Source organism: Sapajus apella, unplaced genomic scaffold (genome assembly GCF_009761245.1).
Source record: "Sapajus apella isolate SASKATOON/1434 unplaced genomic scaffold, GSC_monkey_1.0 scaffold64, whole genome shotgun sequence".
NCBI classification, from domain to species: domain Eukaryota; kingdom Metazoa; phylum Chordata; class Mammalia; order Primates; family Cebidae; genus Sapajus; species Sapajus apella.
In genome coordinates, this window is record NW_022437004.1 from 7,074,672 (window position 1) to 7,099,213 (window position 24,542).

At 40.2% G+C, this 24,542-nt stretch overlaps 1 protein-coding gene, 1 long non-coding RNA gene and 1 pseudogene across 2 annotated transcripts; 2 read left to right on the forward strand and 1 right to left on the reverse strand.

The window, feature by feature from the left end:
* Nucleotides 1-3,175: 3,175 nt before the first annotated feature.
* LOC116529972 lies at nt 3,176-8,519 on the forward strand. Its single transcript, XR_004259766.1, has 2 exons — nt 3,176-4,825; nt 5,637-8,519. It is a non-coding gene; the product is annotated as an uncharacterized LOC116529972 (long non-coding RNA).
* A 2,865-nt stretch (nt 8,520-11,384) lies between these two features.
* DNTTIP2 (deoxynucleotidyltransferase terminal interacting protein 2) lies at nt 11,385-23,854 on the reverse strand. The gene is made up of 7 exons (XM_032247912.1): nt 23,703-23,854; nt 20,398-21,992; nt 17,477-17,615; nt 15,012-15,107; nt 13,638-13,802; nt 12,243-12,352; nt 11,385-11,536 (listed from the first exon to the last, which is right to left on the reverse strand). Exons 1-7 carry the CDS (start codon nt 23,772-23,774, stop codon nt 11,443-11,445), a joined length of 2,271 nt encoding a protein of 756 aa, XP_032103803.1. The 5' UTR covers nt 23,775-23,854; the 3' UTR covers nt 11,385-11,442.
* LOC116529975 lies at nt 22,019-22,503 on the forward strand (annotated as a pseudogene).
* Nucleotides 23,855-24,542: the final 688 nt, after the last annotated feature.

The window sequence follows — 24,542 nt, forward strand, 5'->3', positions numbered from 1 at the left end:
TTTGGGAGGCTGAGGCACGAGAATTCCTTGAACCTGGGAGGTGGAGGTTGCAGTGAGCTGAGATTGTGCCACTGCACTCCAGCCTGGATGACAGAGCCAGACTCTGCTGGGGGGGGGGGGGGGGGGGGGGGGGAGGAGAATGAGAATTGAAGCAATTAGGATGTTGAGTCTTCCTGTGTAAGAGCAGCAAGAGGAAATAAAGAACACCTATGCCTTTTCATTGTTCAGTAGTAATTATGTATGTTTATTACTATCATTGTATGTGCTCTTCTGGAGTGTGTATCTTGACTTTTTTTTAACTTTATTCCCTGATAGTTTATCTTTTTTTTTTTTTTTTGGAATTGTTTCCTCCACTATATTTTGTAACTGGTTATTATTTATATATCAGAAGGCTTTTGATATTTTAAATAATAATTTTATATCTCATTAAATTATCTTACTATTTAAAATAGTTTTTCAGTTCAAAATCACAATGAGATACCATTTCACATCCAGTAGGATGGCTAGAAAAAAAAGACAGATAGGCTGGGCATAGTGGCTCATGCCTGTAATCCAGGCACTTTGGAGGCCAAGGCAGGTGGATCATCTGAGGTCAGGAGTTCAAGACCAGCCTGACCAACATGGTGAAACCCTATCTTTATAAAAAAATAAATAAATAAATAAAAATAATAAAAAAAAAGACAATGCAAGCATTGGCAAGGATTGGAACTCTCATACAATACCAGTGGGGCTGTAAAATGTGTGGCTTCTTTGGAAAACAGTTTGGCAATTCCTCAAAAAATTAAATATTAGAGTTACCATAGGACCTAGCAATTCCACTCCTAGGTATATCCCCAAGAAAACTAAAAAAATGTCCACACAAAAATGTGTACAGGAATATCCATAGCAGCATTATTTTTGTTGTGGTGGTTGAGACAGGGTCTTGCTGTGTCGCCCAGGCTGGAGTGCAGTGGAGTACAGTGGCATGGTCACAGCTCACTGTAGCCTCAACCTCCCAATCTGAAGGGATCCTTTCATCTGAGCCTCCCAAGTAGCTGGGACTACAGCCATGCACCACCACGCCCAGCTAATTTTTGTATTTTTTGTAGAGATGGGGTTTTGCTGTGTTGCCCCAGGCTGGTCTCGAACTGTTGGGCTCCAGTTATCCACTTGCCTCAGCCTCCCAAAGTGCTCAGATTACAGGTGTGAACCACTGTGCCCGGCTAACATTGTTTTTAATAACCAGAAAGTAAAAACAATCCAAATATCCATCAAATGATGATTGGATATACAAGATCTAGCATATCTATTTGATGAAATTTTATTCAGCAATAAAAAGGAATGAGGTAGTGATTCATGTTACAATACTAATAAGCCTTGAAAACATGCTAAGTGAAAGAAGTCAGCCACAAAAGACCACATATTGTGTGATTCCATTTATATGAAATGTCTGAAATAGGCAAATCCATAGAGACAGAAAGTAAATTAGTGGTTTCCAGGCATTGGAAGTGGGGAGAATGTGAAGTGACTGACTGCTAATGGGTATGGGGTTTCTTTTTGGGATGATGAAAATGTTCTGGAAGTAGGGGTGATAGTTTCACAATTGTGAATATATAAAAATCCATTGAATTATACACTTTTCAAAGGGGCTGAATTTAAAAAAGGAAAAGTTTTTCAGTTGACTAAGTTGTGTTATCTGGAAATAGCCTCAGATTATAAGTTTATATTTTCCTTTCTAATTGTTATGCTTCATATTATGTTTACTGTCATAGCATCAGTGAGTACAGTATGTCCAGAAAATGTTAAATAATTTTTCATAATAATGGTGAGAGTGGACTTCTTTGACTTGTTTCTGGTCATTATAGAAATGGAAATGTTTCTCCACTAAGCATGATGCTGGCTTTTGGGGTTGGTGTGACATACACACATGCATATTGTATCACATTAAGAAAATACCTATCCCTATTTGTCTATCAACTATGGGGATTTTTCTTTGATCTAATATTGTCTGATATATTAACAGATTTTCTAATATTTAACTCATCTTACATTCTTGAAATGATCCTATCTGGTTGTGATGTATACTTATTTTAATATTCTAACATAATTTTTGCATATTTAGAAAGATTGACTTTATCTTTTTTTTTTTTTTTTTTTTTTTGAGATGGAGTCTCACTCTTTCACCCAGGCTGGAGGGCAATGGCATGATCTCGGCTCACTGCAACCTCCGCCTCCCAGGTTCAAGCGATTCTCCTGCCTCAGCCTCTCGAGTAGCTAGGACTACAGCCGTGTGTCACCGCACCTGGCTAATTTTTGTATTTTTGGTAGAGATGGGGTTTCACCATCTTGGCCAGTCTGGTCTCGAACTCCTGACCTCATGATCCACCCGCCTTGACCTCCCAAAGTGGTGAATCTCTACCTTAAATGAATAGGAAACACAGCATTGTTTGTAATGGCTCCCAAACTGGAAATAGCCTAGATGATTGTCCATAATATTCTGTTCAAAGAAAGTGTGGTAGAGGCATAGAATTAAATACAATGCACACCTTTAAAAAGTGAGAAAGATCCATATATACTGCTGTGGAAGAATATCCAAGATTATAAGAAAAAAGATATGCAGATGAATATTTTAAATGAGATTCCATTTATGCTAAATAATGCCCATAGTAACAGTAGTAATTATGTATGTTTATTACTATCATTGTATATGCATAATTTCTAGAAAGATATTCAGTTAACAGTTACTTTAGGGTAGTGCTAGGTCAGGGGGAGGCAGTGGTATGAAGGGAGGGAGCCTTCCTTTTTACTATATACTGTATGTAATGTTTCAGGTTTTTTTCTTAATAAGCCCATCTTATCTTTTTTTTTTTTTTTTTTTTTTTTTTTGAGAGAGTCTTGCCCTGTCTCCCAGGCTGGAAAGCAGTGGCATGATCTCTGCTCACTGCAACCTCTGCCTCCCGGGTTCAAGTGATTCTCATGCCTCAGCTTCCCAAGTAGCTGGGATTACAGGCGCCCCCCTCCACACCCAGCTAGTTTTTGTAATTTTATTCAATATGGGGTTTCACCATGTTGGTCAGGCTGGTCTCAAAAACTCTTGACCTCATGATTTGCCCACCTCAGCCTCCCAAAGTGCTGGGATTACAGCGTGAGCCACTGTGCCCAGCCCCCATCTTATCTTTATAATAAAAAATTAATTTTTAAAAAGTTAAAGCAAGAAAAAAAATCTTAATGCTAAGGAGGAAGGAAAAAAGAGTATCTACCTGTTCCTGGATCACTTTCAGACAGGTAGCTCCAATACTGCTTATCCATTAAAGATTTCTCAAACTTTGTTTTTAAAAAACATTTATTGATCCCTTATGCTCTACTATATGCTGGATCTCAGTGATTAATAAGCCCATTAGGAGCCCATCTGTTAAGCACCTCTAGGAACTCCTCCTGATACTACTGGAGAAACATAGAAACCAAATACCTCTTTTCAGAGTTATTCCAGCAGAGATTATATCCTGTATGTCTTGTACACTGTGTTGAAGTGTGTGGACTTTAACCTTAAAGACAATGGGAAACCACTGAATAGTTTCTAGTTGAGAAGCAGCAGGATTAGATGTGTGTTTTGTATCATCTGTCTGGCTGCAACAGGGATCACGAATTGGAATAACAAAACCGGAGGCTGTAAGACCAGTCCAAGGCAATTGGAGCTATCTAGGTAAGAAAATGATGAGGGCTGGAACCAGGGAGGTGGTTTGGACAGCAAGTTAAGTATACAAACTGGAGATGTTTCAAGGGAGGCCAAATAGATAGGCCTTGATGAATTAGGGATGTAAAGGAGAGAGAGGGAGCAGTCAGAATGACTCCCACTTCTAATTAGGCAGATGGGTGGGTGCTAAAGTAGTCACCGAGACCACAAATAAAGGTGAGAGAATTGGGTTTGGGGATGGGGGTGGAAATGAGTTCAGATTTGCAGATGTTGAGTTTGAGGTCTCTGTGGAACATCCTGGAGATGTACATCTGGCAGCTGGATATACAATCCCAAGCACATAACAGCCTCTCAGTAAGTATTTATAGAATGAAAGAATATCAGGAGGAGAATTATAGGAAGGGACATGTATAGGGAGAGGGAAGGAAAAGAAGAGAAGGTCTGCAGCTCAGGAGACAGATCTATGCTTGGGATATAAATTTCATTATCCTACCGGTGGCACTTGAAGCTCTGGACATAGATGAGATCTTGCAGGGAGAGTGTACAGCAAGAAAAGATGAGGGCTGAGGACAGAAACCCAGCACAGACATTTGAAGGACAGGCAAAGAACAAGTCCTTCAAAGAGACCAGGAAAAGGTGTCCAGAGAGATAGGAAGAGATGCAGGGGAAAGGTGTTTGCCCAAGAACCAACGGAGCAAGTTTCCTCTGGAGGAGAAGGGAGTCAAGAGGAAAAGAGAAACACCTAACATTTTTTGAACACCTGCTTTATGCCAGAAACTTTATTTAACCTTTACCATTTATCCCCTAATTCTAAGAAGTGTGCATTATCCCCATTTTACAGAGGAGAACGTTAAGATGCAAAGATGTCCTGGCAGTCAGGTGAAATGGTTAGCCTAGGAATGGTAGAAAAATGGCTGTCCTGAGGCAAGAGGGAAGGGGGCAGACATAAAAGCATGAAGGTAGAGAGGGGACAGCTGAAGGTGTTCATGTTTGAAGACCTAGTTTCTTTGTGCTCTCTTCTACAGCTCTACCTCATACCTAGGACCCAAGGAAGGTACTGACAAAGCGGAAGCTGCCTTAAAGGATGAGACACTCCCATCTTTTTGTCACCTGTGACCAATACAGATTCTAAAAGATTCTAAAAGACCAGAGGTCAGGAGCGGTTTCATACCAGTTTCCTCCTTATTTGGGGCCTTCTACATCCATCAGTTTATATTTCATAATCCATTCGCCTTCAATATGTAACTTTTGAGTAGTAGTTTGCGCAATGAACCATGCACGAAGGAAATACAAACATGAGTGAGATAGAGTGCATTTTCTTAAAAGTTGAGCCTAGTGAGGGACAAGGAGAACAGACTGGTGGTTTTATTAATTAGGATTGGTTTCGGCTGTATGACAGGACACCCACAGTAACAGTGGACTTTATAAGATAAAAGCTTTTTCTCTCTCATGTAAAAATAGCAGCTACCAGGGAATAGCAGCTACTTAATCATGAGAGATCCAGGTTCCTCCTTCTTCTTCTTTTTTTTTTTGAGACAGAGTTTCACTCTTGTTGCCCAGGCTGGAGCGCAATGGCACAATCTTGATTCCCCACAACCTCCGCCTTCCGGGTTCAAGCAGTTCTCCTGCCTCAGCCTCCTGACTAGCTAGGATTACAGGCATGCACCATCACACGTGGCTAATTTTGTATTTTTAGTAGAGATGAGGTTTCTCCATATTGGTCAGGCTGGTCTCAAACTCCCGACCTTAGGTGATCCGCCCACCTCGACCTCCCAAAGTTTAGGATTACAGGCATGAGCCACCGCACCTCGGCCTTCTTATTCTTCCATCCTCAAAATGCAGCTTCCACTTCCTGCTCCAAGATGGCTGCTTCTGGTCAATATACCTACTCCAACCTCATCCAACTCTGAAGGACAGTTCCTAAAAGTTACACATACCACTTCTTTCTACTCACATCCCATAGGAAGGTGGGAATTACAGCTTTTCGCTCAGGTGGCCACACTGTCAGCTAAAAATCAAGTGTCCTGTAACTACAGAAGAAAGAGAACAAGTCCAGCAATTTCTGCTAGTGATGCTGAAAGAGGTGTGCAGACAGCTGTAGTATAAGACAAGAATAAAAGTATGACAAAGAGATGTACGCTTACTAATTCTGTGACTACAGGTTAACCTGTGTCTCAGTTTCTCACTTAAAAGTTTTATTTTTAAGTCCTTAGAGTAGTCCTTGACTCTTAAGTGCTATATAGACATTTATCAAATAGAAATAAGTGGAGGAAAAATAAGCACAGGCTAATGGGAGTATACACATCAGTGGAGACAGTCTGAAAAAGGTGTTCTGAAGCATGTGGACTATCAGCTCTGTGGTGGCTAGGATGACTGCCTTTCCTGTGCACCCCAGCACCTAGTGTGGTGCCTGGCTCAGAGGAGATGCTCAAAGTGTTGGCTGCTGAACAGGCTTCACGTCATTACTATTTTGTCAGGTGAAATGGAGGCCGGAAAGATATTTTAGGTGGAATTAACCATATGAACAAAGACATAAAGGGTGAACCTGTCACAGTACTTAATGTGCATACAACTCAGTATATGTCGATTGAACGCTCAGATTGAGTAGTTTGGTTTGGCTGAAATGTATCAGTCAGGTTCAGACAGAAAAACACATCACTCTAGAGAATTTAATACAGGGAATTGTTCCACAGGGAACAGAAATGCTGAAAGTGTTGGCAACTCAGATACTACAACAGTAGGAAACCTGTCACCCCTAGTGCCAGAGGGACAATGGGAGATGGTGTTACCAGAACCTGGAAGCCCGAGTCATCTGGCTGGTGGGGGCTTGGAACATGGTGGGGCCGCAGCCCAAACCAAGGCAGAAGAGAGAACTACCCTGGTTTCTCTCCTCCTTTTGCCCCTAGGTCTTTTGTGTCTTACTGGGAAGCCAGTTGGCAAGGGAATCTGGAAAATGGAGCTTCCTGCAATCCAGACACTCCAGAGCAGAGGAGAGAAGGAGCTGTGAAAAGAGCTGAGAGAGAAATAGGCAAAAAACTAGCACAAGTGAAGTTAGGGCATGAGCAGGGAAGCAGTGAATATAAACCTGTGGCGGTGTCATTTTTTGGAGGGGCTTGAATGTCAGGTCTTGAATTTAGGGCTTTCTGTGTTTCATTAGGCAGAAGTGAGCCATAGAAGATAAAAAGCAGTATGGCCCCATTAAAACTGTTTAATGGGGAGGCTGGGGGAGAAAAGGGAAATACAAAGCTTCCCTTTGAGTACTTGTTACTTGCTAGGCACAGTGCTAATTTTTATTTAATCATCTCAGAAAGATGATGTGCCTGTTTCTAGGTATGTTAATTTTGAGGTAACTTCCTAGTACTTCATATGGGTAATTTGCACAGTTAATCTGAAATGTGAGTCTGCAACAGAGGGTGGGAGATACAGATGTAAGGATGGAGACTCTGGGGTGTTCTGAAGAGGTGAGAGCAGAAGTTGAAGGAGCGAGAGGACAAGATACTCAAGCCAAACAGTATAAAGATGAGGGCAGGCATTAGGGAAACCACTAAGTGGTGGATAGAGTAAGAAAATAAAGAGCAGGGAAGCAAAGCAGAAAAGCTGATCTTCTTGTAGAAGCAGAGAAGCTCAAGCCTCAAGAAGGGGGGAAGATCAGTAGTGTCAAATGACATTGCTTGGTTAGAAGGGATGAAGACTGAGGGAAAAACTGACTATAGCAGTAAGGAGGTAGGAAGGAACAGTTTCTCTATTCTGGTGGGGCCATGAGCTAAGGCAGTTTTCATCAGATGGCCGTGAGTAATTTAGTGAAGAAGTAAGTAGTTTGCTAAGCCTAGGCGTGAAAGTTGGGTTTTGGGAGAACAGAAGTGTCCTTTATCTCCTGTGTGCTCTTTGGTTATAGAGGCTGCATTAGCTGCACTGCTGTACCCAGTGCTTATGTAATGCACAGGGCTCAATTATTAGTGTTAGCTGACTTGCAGGATGAATGAATTTGGCAGGAAGTATTTAAAGTTAAATAAATGCATTGTGGAGTGGCAGTGAAAACCCAGAAGAGGGTCAATCCTTTCCTGAATCTCAATAATATAGACTGATAATAGTGTTTTCCTCGACTGGGATTGGTAGGTGAAGAGTAACAGAAACCAAAAAAGACTATTAAGAATAAAGAGACTAGTGGGGCATACAGACTTTTTGAAATATTTGATGAATTGGGTCCAGATTTGTTAGGGAGAAAAATGTATCTTCATGGGGATAGAGGATTCAGAGAATGAACGGCTGAAAGGCTTGAGATCATTTCACAATGTTTAGTGGGCGAGAACCAGGCATCAGAATTTTGAAACCATCATAGGTAATTCCAAAGTGCAGCCAAGGCTAAATTGGAGAGAACTGAAGGGAAGGCTAACAGGATAATAGATTTGGGTAGTCTAAGAATCTTGACCACTGAATTCTCAAATAATGAGTCTAAGGCCATGATGGTGATTCATTAAAGTGAACTGGAAATGAGGGTAACTGGAATTGATAAAATTGAGCTTGAGGAACTATAGTGCCATCTTGATTTGAAGGTATATCTTGTATCTCCTCCTAGGAATTCTCTTTGCACAAACTTATGTAATCTTACATTTCATAGTTCGAGATGTCTCATTTCTTTGATAGAGCACTGATCTGCTTGTAAAATTTAATTATAGGTCATGGTATTGACCCTACTTCTTGGGAGCATTTCTCCACTTTAAAAACTATGTGACAATGAGAAGAACTGCACTTTACATTTTAATTAGATGCTTGGGGAATTGGTTAATTAGAAAGCCCATTTTGTTTCAACCCTTACTGAAAACTTTCAATAAAGATATTAATCTAATTAAATAGTAAGCACAAATTCTATTAAGTAAACAACTGGATGTTTTTCAGTGGTTTGGGATCTATTATAGGTAATTATTCTGAACGATAGTTGTCACTGCCCGAAAGACTGAATACCTGGTACATATCTCAGAAATGTTAACGTTTTTCCCTATTATATTTTAACCTGCTGCTTCCAAGAATGGAATCTCATTAATTTATACCGGTTACTAAGGACATTTTCCCAGTTTTCAGTAACAGGAATATTGGTGTTTCTCTAGAGCAGCTAGTTTATGATACAGTAGAACACTGAACACAAAACTGACTGTGTTAGAAACTAGCCAGAGCCCACCTTTATCAACTGTAGTCTTAACAGCATCTACTTTGTCTTAAAAACATTTTGGGCCAGGCATGGTGGCTCACACCTGTAATCCCAGCACTTTGGGAGGCCAAGGCAGGTGGATCATCTGAGGTCAGGAGTTCAAGACCAGCCTGGCCAACAAGGTGAAACTTTCTACTAATAGAAAAATCAGCCAGGGGTGGTAGCAGGCGGCTGTAATCCCAGCTACTCGGGAGGCAGGAGAATTGCTTGAACCCGGGAGGCGGAGGCTGCAGTGAGCTGAGATCGTGCCACTGCACTCCAGCCTGGGCAACAAAGCAACAGTCTCAAAAAAAAAAAAAAAAAAAAGGCATTTGGAAGCCAGATGGTGTATAAATATAGCATTCTTTTAGAAATCTTTCAAGATCTTTCTTGGGTATCTTGAAGGTCTCTTTCACCAGCACACCTGACTGTGGCAGCCCTTTGTACTCTTTACACTTTTCTTATATATCTTAAGCCTTCAAATAGTTCCAGTTGGCTGGGCATGATGGCTCACACCCATAATCCCAGCACTTTGGGAGGCCAAGGCAGGTGGATCACTTGAGGTAAGGATGGCAAAACCCCATCTCTACTAAAAATACAAAAATTAGTTGGGCATTGTGGCATGCCCAGTAGTCCCAGCTACTTGGGAAGCTGAGGCATGATAATCGCTTGAATTTGGGAGGCCGAGGTTGCAGTGAGCTGAGATGGAGCCACTGCACTCCAGCCTGGGTGATGGAGTGAGACTGTCTCAAAAAAAAAAAAAAAAAAAAAAAAAAAAAAAAAAAATTCCAGTAGGTGAACTGAGTTTAGTGACACAGGCCAAAGTCAGTAAAACCTGTTTTTCAAAAGACTTGCTTATTAAAAAGTGAAACACAAATTCATTCATTATTTAAATATCCAGATATTTGTAGAAGGCCAGAACCACTAAAGGAGACAATTCTCTCATAGTAGGTCCTACTTTTATCCAGTAGAAGGCAAAACATAATTATTCCAGAAATAAAAGTAGTTTTTTTTAATAAAAGAGAACAGACATAGAAGCTTCTCTAACTCCACTTATGAATGTTATTGTCAGTTCTGCTATTACTAGGTTGTGACTCCAAGCAGTAAATATGAGACTTCATATTTGCTGAAATCTCAAGGAAGTGGTATGCTGGAAAAATAGGGGTAAAGTGAATAGTTATGTAAAGGAAGCTACAACTCACCAGGTATCAACAGAAATGACAAGCACTCTTTGGGTGCCAGAAAGCAGTTTAGCCAGGGTGCATACTTATGCCACTGTAGAATAGGCATAAGATGGATTACTTTGAAGACCTCCTGGCCAACCTAAAATATTGTTTAATCCCATTTTACTTGGACCACAACATTGAATCTGGATAAAAACCAGTTATTCCTTCCTGTTTCAGTTGCCAAAGAAGGAAAACAGATCTTCACCCAAGCTTTCTAGGTCATTTTTTCATATCCCAACTTTCTGGATCTGAATTTTTTTTTTTTTTTTGGTGGCAGAATTTCACTCTTGTTGCCTAGGTTGAGGTGCAATGGCATGATATCAGCTCACTGCAACCTCCACCTCCCGGGTTCAAGTGATTCTCCTGCCTCAGCCTCCCAAGTAGTTGGGATTACATACCACGCCTGGCTAATTTTGTATTTTTAGTAGAGATAGGGTTTCACCATGTTGGTCAAGCTGGTCTTGAACTCCCGACCTCAGGTGATCCACCCGCCTTAGTCTCCCAAAGTGCAGGGGGATTACAGGAGTGAGCCACCACACCTGGCGTGGATCTGAATTCTATAGCTAACTATAGGACATTGCCTCTCTACCACCTCTCATCCCCTACACAGACACACTCACACATACACACATAAAAATACCTATTAATTATAATGTTTATATATCTTTGATATCTTTGATCATTTTTAAAAGTTCTTTGAATATGTTAGCAAACTTTATTCTTCCTAAATGTCTTTGAATTAAATTTTCTTTAAATAACTAAGCATTGAAAACTTTACAAACTCAGTTACCTTAAAATGGTTGGGATTCTTTTTTCTTTTTTTCCTTAAAGAGTCTAAGCCAGGGTGGGTCTTTTGTAGACACCCCTATTTTCCAAGGGCATGTAATCAATTCTTAAATCAACTTTTTTCAAATAGGAATTCCTGTATGAACAGGACCAGTCTATGGTAAATTAATTTAGATGATGGTGTTAGTTTTCAAAACATCTTTAATAGGCTGGGCGCACTGGCTAACGTCTGTAATCCCAGCACTTTGGGAGGCTGAGGTGGGAGGATCACCTGAGGTCAGGAACTCGAGACCAACCTGGCCAACACAATGAAACCCCTTCTCTACTAAAAGTGCAAAAATTAGCCGGGCATGGTGGCATGTGCCTGTAATCCCAGCTACTTTGGAGGCTGAGCCAGCAGAATCACTTGAACTCAGGAGGCGGAGGATGCAGTGAGCCGAGCTGAGATCACAGAACTGCACTCCAGGCTGGGTGACAAGAATGAGACTCCGTCTCAAACAAAAACAAAAACAAACAAAAGTCTTAAGTAAATAAAGGAGCGATGTAAAATGTTGCAGTTTGCATGGCAAATCTTAATTGCGAAATTTCTTCTTTTTTCGGAACCTTTTTCCTGCCGCATTTGCTGCTTTTTCAGCCATGATCTCTGAGTACTTCCTTCGGTTGTATCTGAAAAGCAAAATCAGACCTTTATGTTTGATATATCAGAAGTTACAAGTTAATATAACCTTGGGGTAGAAGTTGGGAATGGAGTGGTGGACAAGTATAGTCTCTGCCTCATAGAGCTTGCTTGCAATCTAGAGAGAAATAATGCCAACTGTCATAGGAAGAATTTTTGAAAACTTTCAACCACTAAAGACCCATATCCACTACCAGGCAGTATCAAATGCTTTAAACATTTTTGAGGAGTAAAAGTGCAAAAATAAGGAATAAGCAAAACAAGAAAGTCACACTTACCCTGAAAATGCACAGTATGATATATATTTCTTAGAATCAACCAATGGTTTTCAAAATGTGGTCTGTGGAATAGGCCCTTTCAAGGAATCCACTAGGTAAAAACTATTTAAAAACTATTTTCTCAAGAATACTAAGGCATTAATTGCTTTTTTTCACCATCACTGTCTTATGAGTGTACAATGTTTTCCAGGGTCTATGTGATGTGTGGTATCTGTAGAAGCAGGTATGAGCCTCTTTCTTTAGTTAAGCCAGGCAGTAAAGAGATTTGCACTACATTATTTATTTTCATAGAAATATATATTCATGTTAACATGGGTTATTTTAAATGAGTTATTTTTCAATTATCTGAAATTTTATAAGTTTACACATATTTTAAAGCAAAGTATACATATTACAAAATAAATATAAATTCCTTTACCTTCTGAACTCAGAATCAGCCAGCAGTTCTTCCACAATAGTTCTTTTCCTTTGCTTCTTGGGAATTCTTGAATGGTAGAAATCAGCTGGATTGTCAACAATGGTTCCAATCTGTGAACAATTGATTGAAATAAGTCATGCACTACCTGACTGCCAAGCTGCTTTCATACTTCAGTGTAGCTCTAATTATATTTAGAGAAAGGAATGGACAGCACAAGCTTACAATTACACCAATAGTAATGTAAATTTTGCCATTTTTTAAAGCAAAAAAAAAAAAAAAAAAAAAAAGTAGCATACTGGTGCTACTAATGATGTTTCTTCATTAGTTTATAGTAGATCCAAAATTTCTTTGCTAAACACAAAATTCATGATGAACAGTATAACTAAAGGAGAAAAGTGGAACAGATAATATATACTTTTTGTTCTAGTTTCCCGAATCAATGAGTTAAGACATAAATTCTACTGCATACCTATTTGGTTTCCTAGGTCATCACAAAGGCTGCCACAGCTTAGCTTACTTAGTGATCATTCTGCATTTGTTCATATACTCAATTAACTAAAATTTACAGTGACCACTATGCACCAGATGCTGTGTTACATGTTAGAACATCTGGTTTCCGCAGTGAGGAGCCTATAGTCTTAAGGAAGCCCCACAGAAAGGTAACTAAAAAATTAAAGCATAACGGGGGGATGTGCGGAACAAAACACTTATAGATGCTCAAGACAAACCGACCAATTCTACCTAAGAAAGGTAAAGAAGATTTAACAAAGAATGATATTTTAGCTTGAATTTGTATGGGTAAAATTTCACCAAGCAAACAAGAATCATGCATATGCAAAGTTAAATAATGCAAGGACTGGTATGTACACATTCTTACAAGACTGAGTAGCTGAATGTGTTGGAATTTGTTGGGCTATATGACAAAAGGCAGGTGAACTAGTTATTAATGGCTCTATTAAGGGATATAGACTCAATCCTTTATGTCATAATTCATCAATTAACGTTTCTGAGCAGAGGTGTAATATGAACAGATGAAAACATTTTAAAAACCGACTTGAATTAGTACACATCATACCCTCTTTTCCCCTCCATCCTGTATGGACTCTTGCTGTTAGGCTAGTACTATTACATTCACATACTGAACTTTACAGGTTCAACATGTTTTAGAGAGTTGACCTGGAAACCATTTGTAACACTGTCTCTCTAAATGTGATCAAATTAATAGTGGCTGAATTGTATTATGGCCATTATTACATGGCCTATGAAGATATGGTCGATACATTAAGCAGGCACAATAGAAATATCCTCTACTTCCGGAGTAAACTTTAAAGATCACTATAGTGCTTTCCAAACTAAAATCCACAGATCATCATCACTATTCTGTTTGCTTAATACCTGGAAGTACTTGGGGAAGCCATCTCTATCATTTTTCTTGTAAAATCTTTTCGGGTCCATGCTGGCTCTCATCTTCAGTGCTTTAAGATCATTTTTCAGTTCATCTGTCATTTCTGGAGCTTTCATACCAAACCAGCCATCCCCTGCCGTTTTTTGTCGTTCTTTCTGAAATTCACATTTCAAAAATAAACATTCTAACAGCTAAGAGAATAGAATTCATTTCCACTGAAGTAACATATACAGAAAATTCTGTGAATTAAAAACAAATGGTTACTTTATAGAAAGCATTTATCTCCAGAATCATAGCGATAAAAGGGATTAAATCACAAAAAGTGACTTCTCTGCTAAATTAGGCACAGGATTATCAGTTTCGTAAATGAGGACTCCTTAAAAAAAATTTTTTTTTTTTTTTTTTTGAGATGGAGTCTTGATGTCTCCCAGGCTGAAGTACAGTGGCACGATCTTGGCTCACTGCTACCTCTGCCTCCTGGATCAAGTGATTCTCCTGCCTCAGCCTCTTGAGTAGCTGGGATTACAGGTGCCAACCACCATGCCTGGCTAATTTTTGTATTTTTAGTAGAACTGAGGTTTCACCATCCTGGCCAAGCTGGTCTTGAACTACTGACCTCGTGACTCACCTCAGCCTCCCAATATGCTGGGATTACAGGCATGAGCCATGGCACCTGGCCTAAAATCTATTTTCTGTCTCAGAGAGTAACTGCTGACTTGCTGGGAGAATAATACACAACTTCAATTTTTATTGTCTACCACAGACCATATGCGGTAAAAGAATGTACAAAAACACTTTCATTTCTAGAGCTTAAATGTAAACATTTTTATTCAGTCACTTGAGTCTCATAAAACCACTCACAACAATGATCCAGAAACTTGTGTTATTTCTATAATAAAACAAAATATTACTATTCTTTTTTTCTTTTTTGGGGGGGTTCAGATTTGAAAAAAAATTACTATTCTTTTGAAAACTTCTAGCAAGTTATTTTTGTTTCATTCATACAACAAATATTTAGTCTAGAGTGCCTACCATGTGCCAGGATGCTCCATATTAGTGACATTACTAGAGTACCATCCTCAACTTTCCTCCAAGCTCTCTGGATAACTAGTTGAAACGGCAGATAGAAGCAATCTATTAAAAAAAAAAAGCTCTACCTATATATGCACCACTGTGGCTGTGAAATCTATACATAATGTATTTATGGTACTATATTTTACAGCCCTTAGAAATCTGTAATTATTTTCTTTGGACTCATATATAGACCAACAGATACATATAGTTTAATTGTGCAGTTATGTTGTATAAGCTGAAAATATATAGTCAAACATATCTAAGCATTTTAATTAAGTCGCTGTACTTACTCTGCGTTTTTTCTGAAGGTGATACTTTGATTCACTATATGGTGGAACACAGTAGTTTTTTTCAAAATCAGGTGTAATGACGGCTTTCTGCAGAAGCTATAAAAACATAAAATTGGTTTTAAAATAATAATCTGAATGTTATATAAGTTTTTCAATAGTTTAAAGTTAGGTAAGTTTTAAAATTTTGTTTAGTCAGCCCAGCAAAGTGGCTCACATCTATATTCCCAGTGCTTTGGAGAGGCCGAGGCAGGAGGATCACTTGAGGCCAGGAGTTTTAGACCACCTTGGTCAACATGGCAAGACCCTGACTGTACACACACACACACACACACACACACTAATTGGGAATGGTGGCACACACCTGTAGTCCCAGCTACTCAGGACACTAAGGCAGAAGGATCACTTGAGCTGCAGCAAGCTATGACTGCCACTCACTCCAGCGTGGGTAACAGAGTGAGACCCTGTCTCCCCCCTCAAAAAAAAAAAAAAAAAAAAGGAAAAAGAAAAAAAAGATTGGGTACAGTGGCTCACCCCTATAATCCCAACACTTTAGGAGGCCAAGGCAGGAGAATCAGTTGAGGCCAGCAGTTCAAGACTAGCCTAGGTAACACAGGGAAACCACATTTCTCCAAAATAAATACATTTGTGCAGTCAAATCCATTTATCTTTTCCTAAATGACTTCTGTACTTTTGTTACTTGTCTAGGATAATTATATTCTCCTAAAATTCTGTGTGATTAAAAGAACCTCAGGTTAATTAGCATTTTTCTCAGTACAAGAACCAAATAAGACTGCCCTGTAGCCCTCGAAATAGTTTACAGGAACATAGTACAAGCATTAATTTGGGACTGACATTTGAAATGATCAACTCAGAAATTAACAGCCACACAATTCAGACTCAGGCCTAGAAGTTTCTGTGTGGTACGGGCAGCCGTCTAAGCTTTCCTATCACTCATAAAAGGGGGCATAATATTTACTTAACAAATGATTAAGAGTTTGCTGTGTGTCAAGTACCGTACTAGGCTCAAAGACAGTGGTTCTCAATTGGGAGCATCTGGCAATGTCTGGAGACATTTTTGGTGGTGGTAAGGAGAGGGAAGAATGCAACTGACATCTAGTTGGCAGAAGATAGGGATGCTGTTAAACATCCTACAATGCACAGAACATCTAACAACAAAATTATGCAGCCCAAAAAAAAGACTGAAAAAACCGTTTTAGGAATAAAAGATGGTGAATTAACATATCACATGATCAATAATGAATCAGATTTATTCTAGATGTTATGGAAACACAGAGGGGCTGTAGAGGCAGGACTGGAGGTAAAATGTTCCCCAAAGGCAACAATCAATTATTTTTGCACTTGCTTACGGAAAAGCAGTTTCAGGCAACTACAGTAGTCTTCAGTGGCAAGAACAGAGCAGATGACAGTTGGGCATGGGGTAGAGACGTACCTTGAATGATTTAAGTGAATACCATGTCACATTGCTGTGTGTGGTGTGTTTCTGGGGATGGGAAAGAGAGATGTGGTCTTGCTATGTTGCCCAGGTTGGTCTCAAACTCCTGGGCTTAAGCAGTTCTCCTGCCTCAGCCTCCCAAATTGCCGGGATCATAGATGTGACCTACCTTGCCCAGACGGATCTGTGTTTTTAGAAAGAGAAATCTGGCAGAAGTATGGAGGATGGCTTGAAGACGACGATGAAAACTAGATCAGTAAGGCCACTGGAATAGTCTAGATGAGAAACAAAGGCCTGTACTAGCTGGTGACAGTCGCTTGAAAAGGAGGAAGCAGAGAAGCATCTTCCCCTAGAGACTTAGTGACTGACTACAAAAGGAAATAGATTTTGTTCTCATCAGCCAAAAGAGAGAATACAAAAGATTCCTGGTTCAAGCAGGGAAAGGGGAATTAGTGAGGTCAAATGCCTGATGACATCTAAATTAACAAACAGGCACTTGGATTTAAAGGTCTGAAAGTGAAAGTGGGAGGCATCAAGGCTAGAAAATAGAGTTTTAGGAGAAAGCAGTGCAAGGTGTTGGCTAAAGCTAAGGTTTGCGTAAGTTTTCCCCAATAGTAATTCCTTCTGGAATTATATGTAAAACGTCTATATACACATGTGTATTTTTTCCTGGTGGAAGAGGCAGGCACTCACAGCTTTCAGATTTTCAACAGAGTCTACATTAGTTAAGAACTTAAGAACTAAAAGTATAGCACGAAAGGAGAAGAAAACAAAATCCCTGGGATCATTATTCATGGGTGTAAGATGATGAACACTGACCCTGCATTGATTTATTTTTAAAGCATTATCATTGACAGGATTTTATTGTAAAAAGAAATGACTTTTAGAGAGGAGGAAAAACCTAACACATTAGAACAATGTGGTTTCACTGTAGGAAAATTAGTCTTTTACCCAGGACTAATTTCTAAAGTGATTAGTTACTTCCATGAAAACCTAAGCACAATTAACTTACCTCATTTTTCTTTTTCTCCTTGATCTGTGTTAGGGTCCTCTTGTTAGACTGTAGTTTATCTGCATTGAAATTAATATACAAACCACCCAACTGCTTGATACTCAGACCAGGGTCTATGCTGCTGCTTGTCAACTTTAGACTGAAAAAGAAATCATCACTTAAAGACCAAGTAATTAAATCAAAATGGAGACAAGATTGCACTTAAAAATATCACTTATTCTTCTCTTCCCTTGTATAATCAATGATAAAAAAAAAAAAAAAGTATCTTATGTTTACAAGGAATTCCTAAAAAAACTCTGAATATGTTTTATAATTTTATTTTCTGAGACAAGGTCTCACTGTTGCCCAGGCTGGGGTGTAGTGGTGATCACTGCAGCCTTGAACTCTTGGGACTCAAGTGATCTTCCTGCCTCAACTTCCCTGGGTGACTGGGACTACAGGTAAGCACCACCACACCTGGCTCATTTTTTCTTTTCCTTTTTTTTGTTAGTGACAGGGTCTCACTATGTTGCTCAAAGTGATCTTAAACCCTTGAAAATGGGTATTTTAAATCTAGTAAAAATAGATTCATTTAGAAGAAACTCTTGCAAAACAATGAATTAAAAAGAAAAGGTTTTGGGGGAACACATCCATATTTACTCCCCAGACTTTTTTAGAGAAGATTAAGGCAGGCCAGATGTGGTGGCTCACGCCTGTAATCCCAGCACTTTCAGAGGCTGAGGCCGGTGGATCACTTGAGGTCATGGGTTTGAGATCAGCCTGACCAAAATGGTGCAACCCCGTCTCTACTAAAAATACAAAAAAATTAGCCAGGTGTGATGGTGCACACCTGTAAGCCCTACTAGGGAGGCTGAGGCAAGGGAATCGTTTGAATCCAGGAAACAGAGGTTGCAGTAAGCCAAGATCACATCACTGTACTCCAGCCTGGGCAACAGAGCAAGACTCTGTTTAAACAACAAAAAAAGAAGATTAAGGCCATATAAAATAGCAATAGATTTCATAAAGAGAGTTTATAAAGAATTACAGAAAAAGAGAGAAGGAAATATACCTGACAATTCACCTTCATATATAGGTAGTGAGTTAATAAATGTACACATCTCCATCTCTCAAACCATTGAGAAAGGCAGGTTCTTGAACTTCCAAGTTATCAAAACTTAAATGTTTTTTCCTGGGTGACTAAGGGTATTTGCTAGTATCTCTAAAGTGGGTCTCCAACAGATATGAGCATCCATCCCACAGGAGTGTTTTAAAAATACAAATGTCATACCCCAGACCTACCAAACTGGGATCTTCTAGAGTTGACCTGGGCTTCTGCTATATTTATGTAATGATAATTTCTACTTTATATTATGAAAGGGTCCTTTTAATAAGTATACTTGGACTTATAGTAACTTTCCTCCCTCATTATCCACATACATTGAGTAAGTGAAAGCATAATCAACCTCTACTGGAAAGCGAAATCATTCTAGTGCAGTGTCTTAGCAGCAATTCTCAACCCTGAATGTGTATATATAGTCCCAACTAAGGGACTACATATATACAGGTGGATGACACCATAACCCAGCTTGGTTTGCACTCAGTCTTTTTTTTTTTTTTGGAGAAAAGTTTTGCTGTTGCCCAGGCTGGAGTGCAATGGCACGATCTCAGTTCACTGCAACCTCTGCCTCCTGGGTTCAAGTGATTCTCCTGCCTCAGCCTCCCAAGTAGCTGTGATTACCGGGGCCCACCACCACGCCCAGCAGCCAGGCTAGGCTCCAATTCCTGACCTCAGGTGATATACCTGCTTCAGTCTCCCAAAGTGAGTTTGCATTCAACTTTAAATGATCGTTTGACATAAATACAATACTGAAAACTGTATACAACCCGAATGTCTATCAATAGTTGAACAGATAAATTCATTGTTGTATAGTCATACAATGGAATAACACTCAGCAATAAAAAGAATGAACTACTGGCATACACAGTAACATGGATGAATTACAGAAACAATATTCTGAGTGAAAGGCGGCAGACACACAAGAGAACATACTGTATTCTTTTTTTTTTTTTTTTTTTTGAGACAGGGTCTTGCTGTCACCCAGGCTGGAGTGCTGTGGTGTGATCTCAGCTCACTGCAACCTCTACCTCGTGGGCTCAAGTGATCCTCCCACCTCAACCTCCCCAGTAGCCAGGACCACAGGAGCTTGCCACCATGCCCAGCTTGTTTTATTTTTTTAATTTTTTGTAGAGATGGGTGCCCAAGCCAGTCTTGAATCCCTGAGCTCAAGCGATCCACCTGCCTCAGCCTCCGAGGATTACAGGTGTGAGCCAGTTATTGCTCTTAACCATGCACACAAATCTTAACATATGATTTTCACATACAAAAATCTTAACATATAATGTCTTTTTTTTTTTTTCTGAAACATTTCCCTCTTGTCCAGGCTGGAGTGCAGTGGCACAATCATGGCTCACTGCAGCCTCAATCTGCTGGGTTCAAGCAATACTCCCACCTCAGCTTCCCAAGTAGCTGGGACCACAGGGGCACAGGTCACCACACCAGGCTAATTAAAAAAAAAATTGTTTTTGTAGAGATAGGGTCTCCCTATGTTGCCCAGACTGATCTCAAACACCTACCTGGGCTCAAGTGATCCTCCTGCCTCAGCCTCACAAAGTGCTGGGATTACAGGCATGAGTCACTGCATCCAGCAGATGATTTCTAACATGTCACCAAAAGGAGCACTTTTAGCTATGATTGGCAGAAAAATATTACTAAAATAGGTATCAAAAAATACAAGGGACATACTGGATAGAAGAGCTATTCCATGAAGAACCCAAGGCAGTGATTTTTCTCATTCCCCATGCTAACATTTCATATTTTTATGGCAAATTAACCACTTGAAATACATGTATCAAAAAGCTTGTAAAACAAGGAAAAAACTTACAGTTTAGCTTTTGTGTTATTTAGTAAGTCTTCTTCATCACTAAATTCATCTTCATTTTCATCACGGTCTGATGATTGTTCTTCACTTTTTTCATCCTCTTCCTCTTCTTCCTCAATGGCAACCTCACTTGCCTTGTCTTTCTCTTCCAGGTAAAAATTTTTATCAGCACTCATTCCAGGAGTTGTGTCAATTATAAACAATGCATTGTCACATGACATACTTCCCGTGTTTCCACTTAATGACTCTTTTTGGCCACTATTTTCAACAAAACATAAAGTATCCTCTTCATTCTCACTATTGTCAGACTGTTGGCTTTCATCACTGCTGAGAACTAATAAGACAGAATTATCTTTATCCTGAGATGTGTTAGGTCTAGAGGTGTATAGTTTGGTATCACATTCAAAATCTACATTCCTTTCATTGTTCATGTTTTCACTGACACTTATAACTGTGGATTCTTCTTCATCATCGCTACCACGACAATCACCAAACTTTATCAGGTCACTTGCTTTTGGGGGGCTCTTTTTCTTGTCATTCCATCTGCCTACTTCTACAATCGCAAATGTTTGAGTTAATGATTTCATTACCGCCTCAGAGTTCAGATTAGAGTGCACCAATACAGCATTTTTATTTTGGGGGGTTGAATGTCTCTGAGAAACTAACTGTTGAAGGCTAGTGTCCTGAAGTTCAGAAAAATTCTTCAGCTGAGAACTTTTCTCATTAATTTCTTTCCCCTCGTCTATTATTCCATTGGCATCTTCATCCAAATCCTTACAATTCTGTTTTACTTCTTTAACAGATTCAACATTGGCCTGTTCTTGCACTGTTAGTTTATTTTCTGAACTTCTGTGGAAGAAGTTATCATCAAAGTCATTATTACAGAAATTTGGCTTATTTATCTCAGAAAGAGATCTTGCTTGTAAATGGGAAGTATGTCTGGTATCTGAATCTTCTGAATTCACAGGTGTTCCCATGATCTGTTTCTCATTTCCTGGTACAATCTTAATATCTTTCTTTTCAGTGCATGCCTTAAATTTCCTCTGCATACTCCTGGTTGTTCTCCTAGTTGCAATTCCAGAGTATGAAATGTCTAAGCTTGATATCTCAGTATCAGATAAAGCTTCTGTATGAGATTCTTGGCTTGGATCTGTCAGAGATTTAGCTTTACTTCTTCTAGTTCCTATCGTTTCTTCTGTGGGAAGCACAATTCTAGAAATACCTGAATCATGAGATTCTGCTTCAGAGACTACTTCCTCAGTATAAGGCTCCTTTGTTGGAGTTACTTTCAGCTTTTTCCTAACACCGGACACTGGGGGGCATGCAATTAAGATCTGTCTTCTCCTAGTTACTCTTAAAATGGTATCATGGTGCTCAGACACAGAAGAATAATTTGACTCTGCCTCAGAGGTCTCGCCATCTGTGAATGGTTCAGTCCCCTTTGGTAGTGAGCCTGTAGTTCTGCTCTTTCTCTTTGTAGTTTTAGGAGTTCTAGGGATTGAACTTTGTTTCCCAGTGGTCTGCGACTCAGCAGTAGTTCGGTCATCAGATCCAGTACTACTTTCTGGATGTGCTTCAATCTCATTAGCAGCAGAACTCTGCAAGGCAGGGAAAACACACAGTAATTTAGGTAGGGCTGGAACAAGGGCAAAGCAAATGAAGTACAGACCCTAAAAGCTAAAACCAAGTAAACAAGATAATCTTCGAAAACAACAACAACAGCTCTCTTCCTTTCTCCGCCATCGTGGTGTGTGCATTACTCCGTTTCTCGCCATGTCTTCTCACAAGACTTTCAGGATTAAGCGATTCCTGGCCAAGAAACAAAAGCAAAACCGTCCCATTCCCCAGTGGATTCGGATGAAAACTGGTAATAAAATCAGGTACAACTCCAAAAGGAGACATTGGAGAAGAGCCAAACTTGGTCTGTAAGAAATTACACATGTGATGGCACACATATTTATGCTGTCTGTAGGTCACAGTTGTGTTACCAAATCAAGCTGAAAAATGTCACTGCCATCTGGAGAAGTTTGAACAGTTTCCTTTCTGTATCTGTTATGAAGGCATTAGTACAACGCACAGTGCTTCCATTATTCATGTTAAAAAAAAAAACAACAACAACAAGGTTTTGGTTGCCTGGGTTCAGTAATAAATATGTGAGACCTTTCACTTCAAAAAACAAAAACACACAACAACAACAACAACAAAAAACCCGCCCAACTCATGATTTAAAAAAAATCAAAATTTGGCAGGGTGTGGTGGCTCACTCCTGTAATCCCAGCACTTTGGGAGGCCGAGGTGGGCAGATCACGATGTCAGGATTTCGAGACCTGCTTGGCCATCTTGGTGAAACCCCGTCGCTACTAAAACCACAAAAATTAGCAGGGCGTGGTGGCACACGCCTGTAATCCCAGCTACTTAGAAGGCTGAGGCAGGAGAATTGCCTGAACCTGGGAGGCGGAGGTTGCAGTGAGCCAAGATCATGCCACTGCACTACAGCCTGGGCAACAGAGTGAGACTCCTTCTCCAAAATAAATAAATAAATAAAAATAAAAGTAAAAATAAATCAAAATTTAAACATAGGGTCCAACCCTGCATTTACTTCACTTGCCTCATCCTTCCTAGATGTAACCTCGGGAAGCAGAACAATTAAAATGTTTCTGCTTTAAGTCAAATATAATGGGTAAACCAACATTTCGACCCACCTAAAGGAGAAGAGGGGAGATGGGGAATATTAACTCTGAACAACGATGTGTTTAGGAACACACTGTAAGGTCGCCATCCCTACCTTCACATACAGAAAAAAATCGCCGCCGCTCCGTTCCCTGCATTGCACAATCAGAATCAGTCGACAAACGCCACTAAGAGTCACCAGGCGGCGTCATCACGGCCCTTCTCACGCCTTAACGAGGTGGTGCTGGACCGCAGCCAACCTCCCCACGTGAAAACGAAGCTTTTCCTCCAGCTCCCCTAAATGGGGCTTGAGAATGGTGGCCAAAATTAGCCCTCCTGGGTACCGTGTTATTAGTATGGTTTAAAAGCTTGAGCTGTGCTTCTGCATTAAGGAGTTGAACGACCCAAAGAAAGTTACCTAACCCTATTCCATACTAAAAATCGCCTTAAAAGACTGTGGCAAGGACTAAACAGTTTCCGTGACAGGCTGAGGACGGGGCCTGGGACACCGCAGCACGCGGCAAGCTCGGGTCCTCTGCGCCGGCAGTTCTCGCCCTCAGCCTGACCCTTGCGCTGCCCGGCCTGACTGAGTGCGGCTCTGCGGAGCGGGGAGAAGTAGGGAAGACGGGATTTCCTACCTTCTGCCCGGAACTTTCAGCCGACGCGGCGTGGATGCCGGCCTTAGCCAGTGCAGATCTGGTGACCACCATCTTCCCCGCTTCCCCGCGACCACCACGACTTCCCTCTTCCCTGGCGCTACGGAAATACGTCAGAGTACTGCCTCGAGGGCGTTTTCCGGGCAGATCCGAGAACTCACGAGAATCTCATTCCTGCCTTCGCCCCGCCTGCTCAGGCCTGGGCGGTAACAGGCACGGCATGGGTTTATGCTTGCGCTTCAGATTTGTAGCAGAGAAGCCCGCTTTTTGTTGGGAAAGACCTTCATGGTGGCAGCGAAGCCCGCAATGACAGAGGGCCTTAGTGTACCGGTTTCACACGAACAAATTGTAAAAACGCATTTACGTGCCATCCGTTCATTTGTTCAGTAGAACGGCCTGAACCCGGGAGGCGTTCTTTCATTTCTACATTCTAAAGAGCTTAACGTAGCCATTGGTGTGTCCAAGGGAGACGTTGGAGATAATTATACTTTTTTAAAAAAAAAAAACAACAATAATTTACTCGTGTGTTATTTGTGACGCTAAATATAAATAAAATAAAATTTAAGAATTTGGTTGGGGTAAAAGGGTTATAAAGTGCCCGCAGGAACTCTGAGACGAAGTAGGAAGCTGTGTAATCTAAACGTGAGATGGTGTTTAGGGATTGGGAACAGCACAAAAGAAAAAAAGTGAAAGAAATTGTAAAGAGAAATAAGGTTTTATTTTTTATTATTTGCAGTGAAAGGAAGAGAATGACCAGAATCAAGAGATTTTTGGGGTTTTCAGGACAAAAGGTAGAGAACTAAGAGGGGATGGAAAGGGATT

Bases quoted from the DNA above. Each gene is read 5' to 3' on its own strand.
- DNTTIP2 (XM_032247912.1), bottom strand. From the start codon at position 23,774: ATGGTGGTCACCAGATCTGCACTGGCTAAGGCCGGCATCCACGCCGCG. The intron at 21,993-23,702 runs GTAGGAAATCCC...CCTGCCTTGCAG, and splicing joins CTGAAAGTTCCGGGCAGAAG to AGTTCTGCTGCTAATGAGAT. The intron at 12,353-13,637 runs GTATTAAGCAAA...AATTGTTCACAG, and splicing joins GCTTCCCCAAGTACTTCCAG to ATTGGAACCATTGTTGACAA.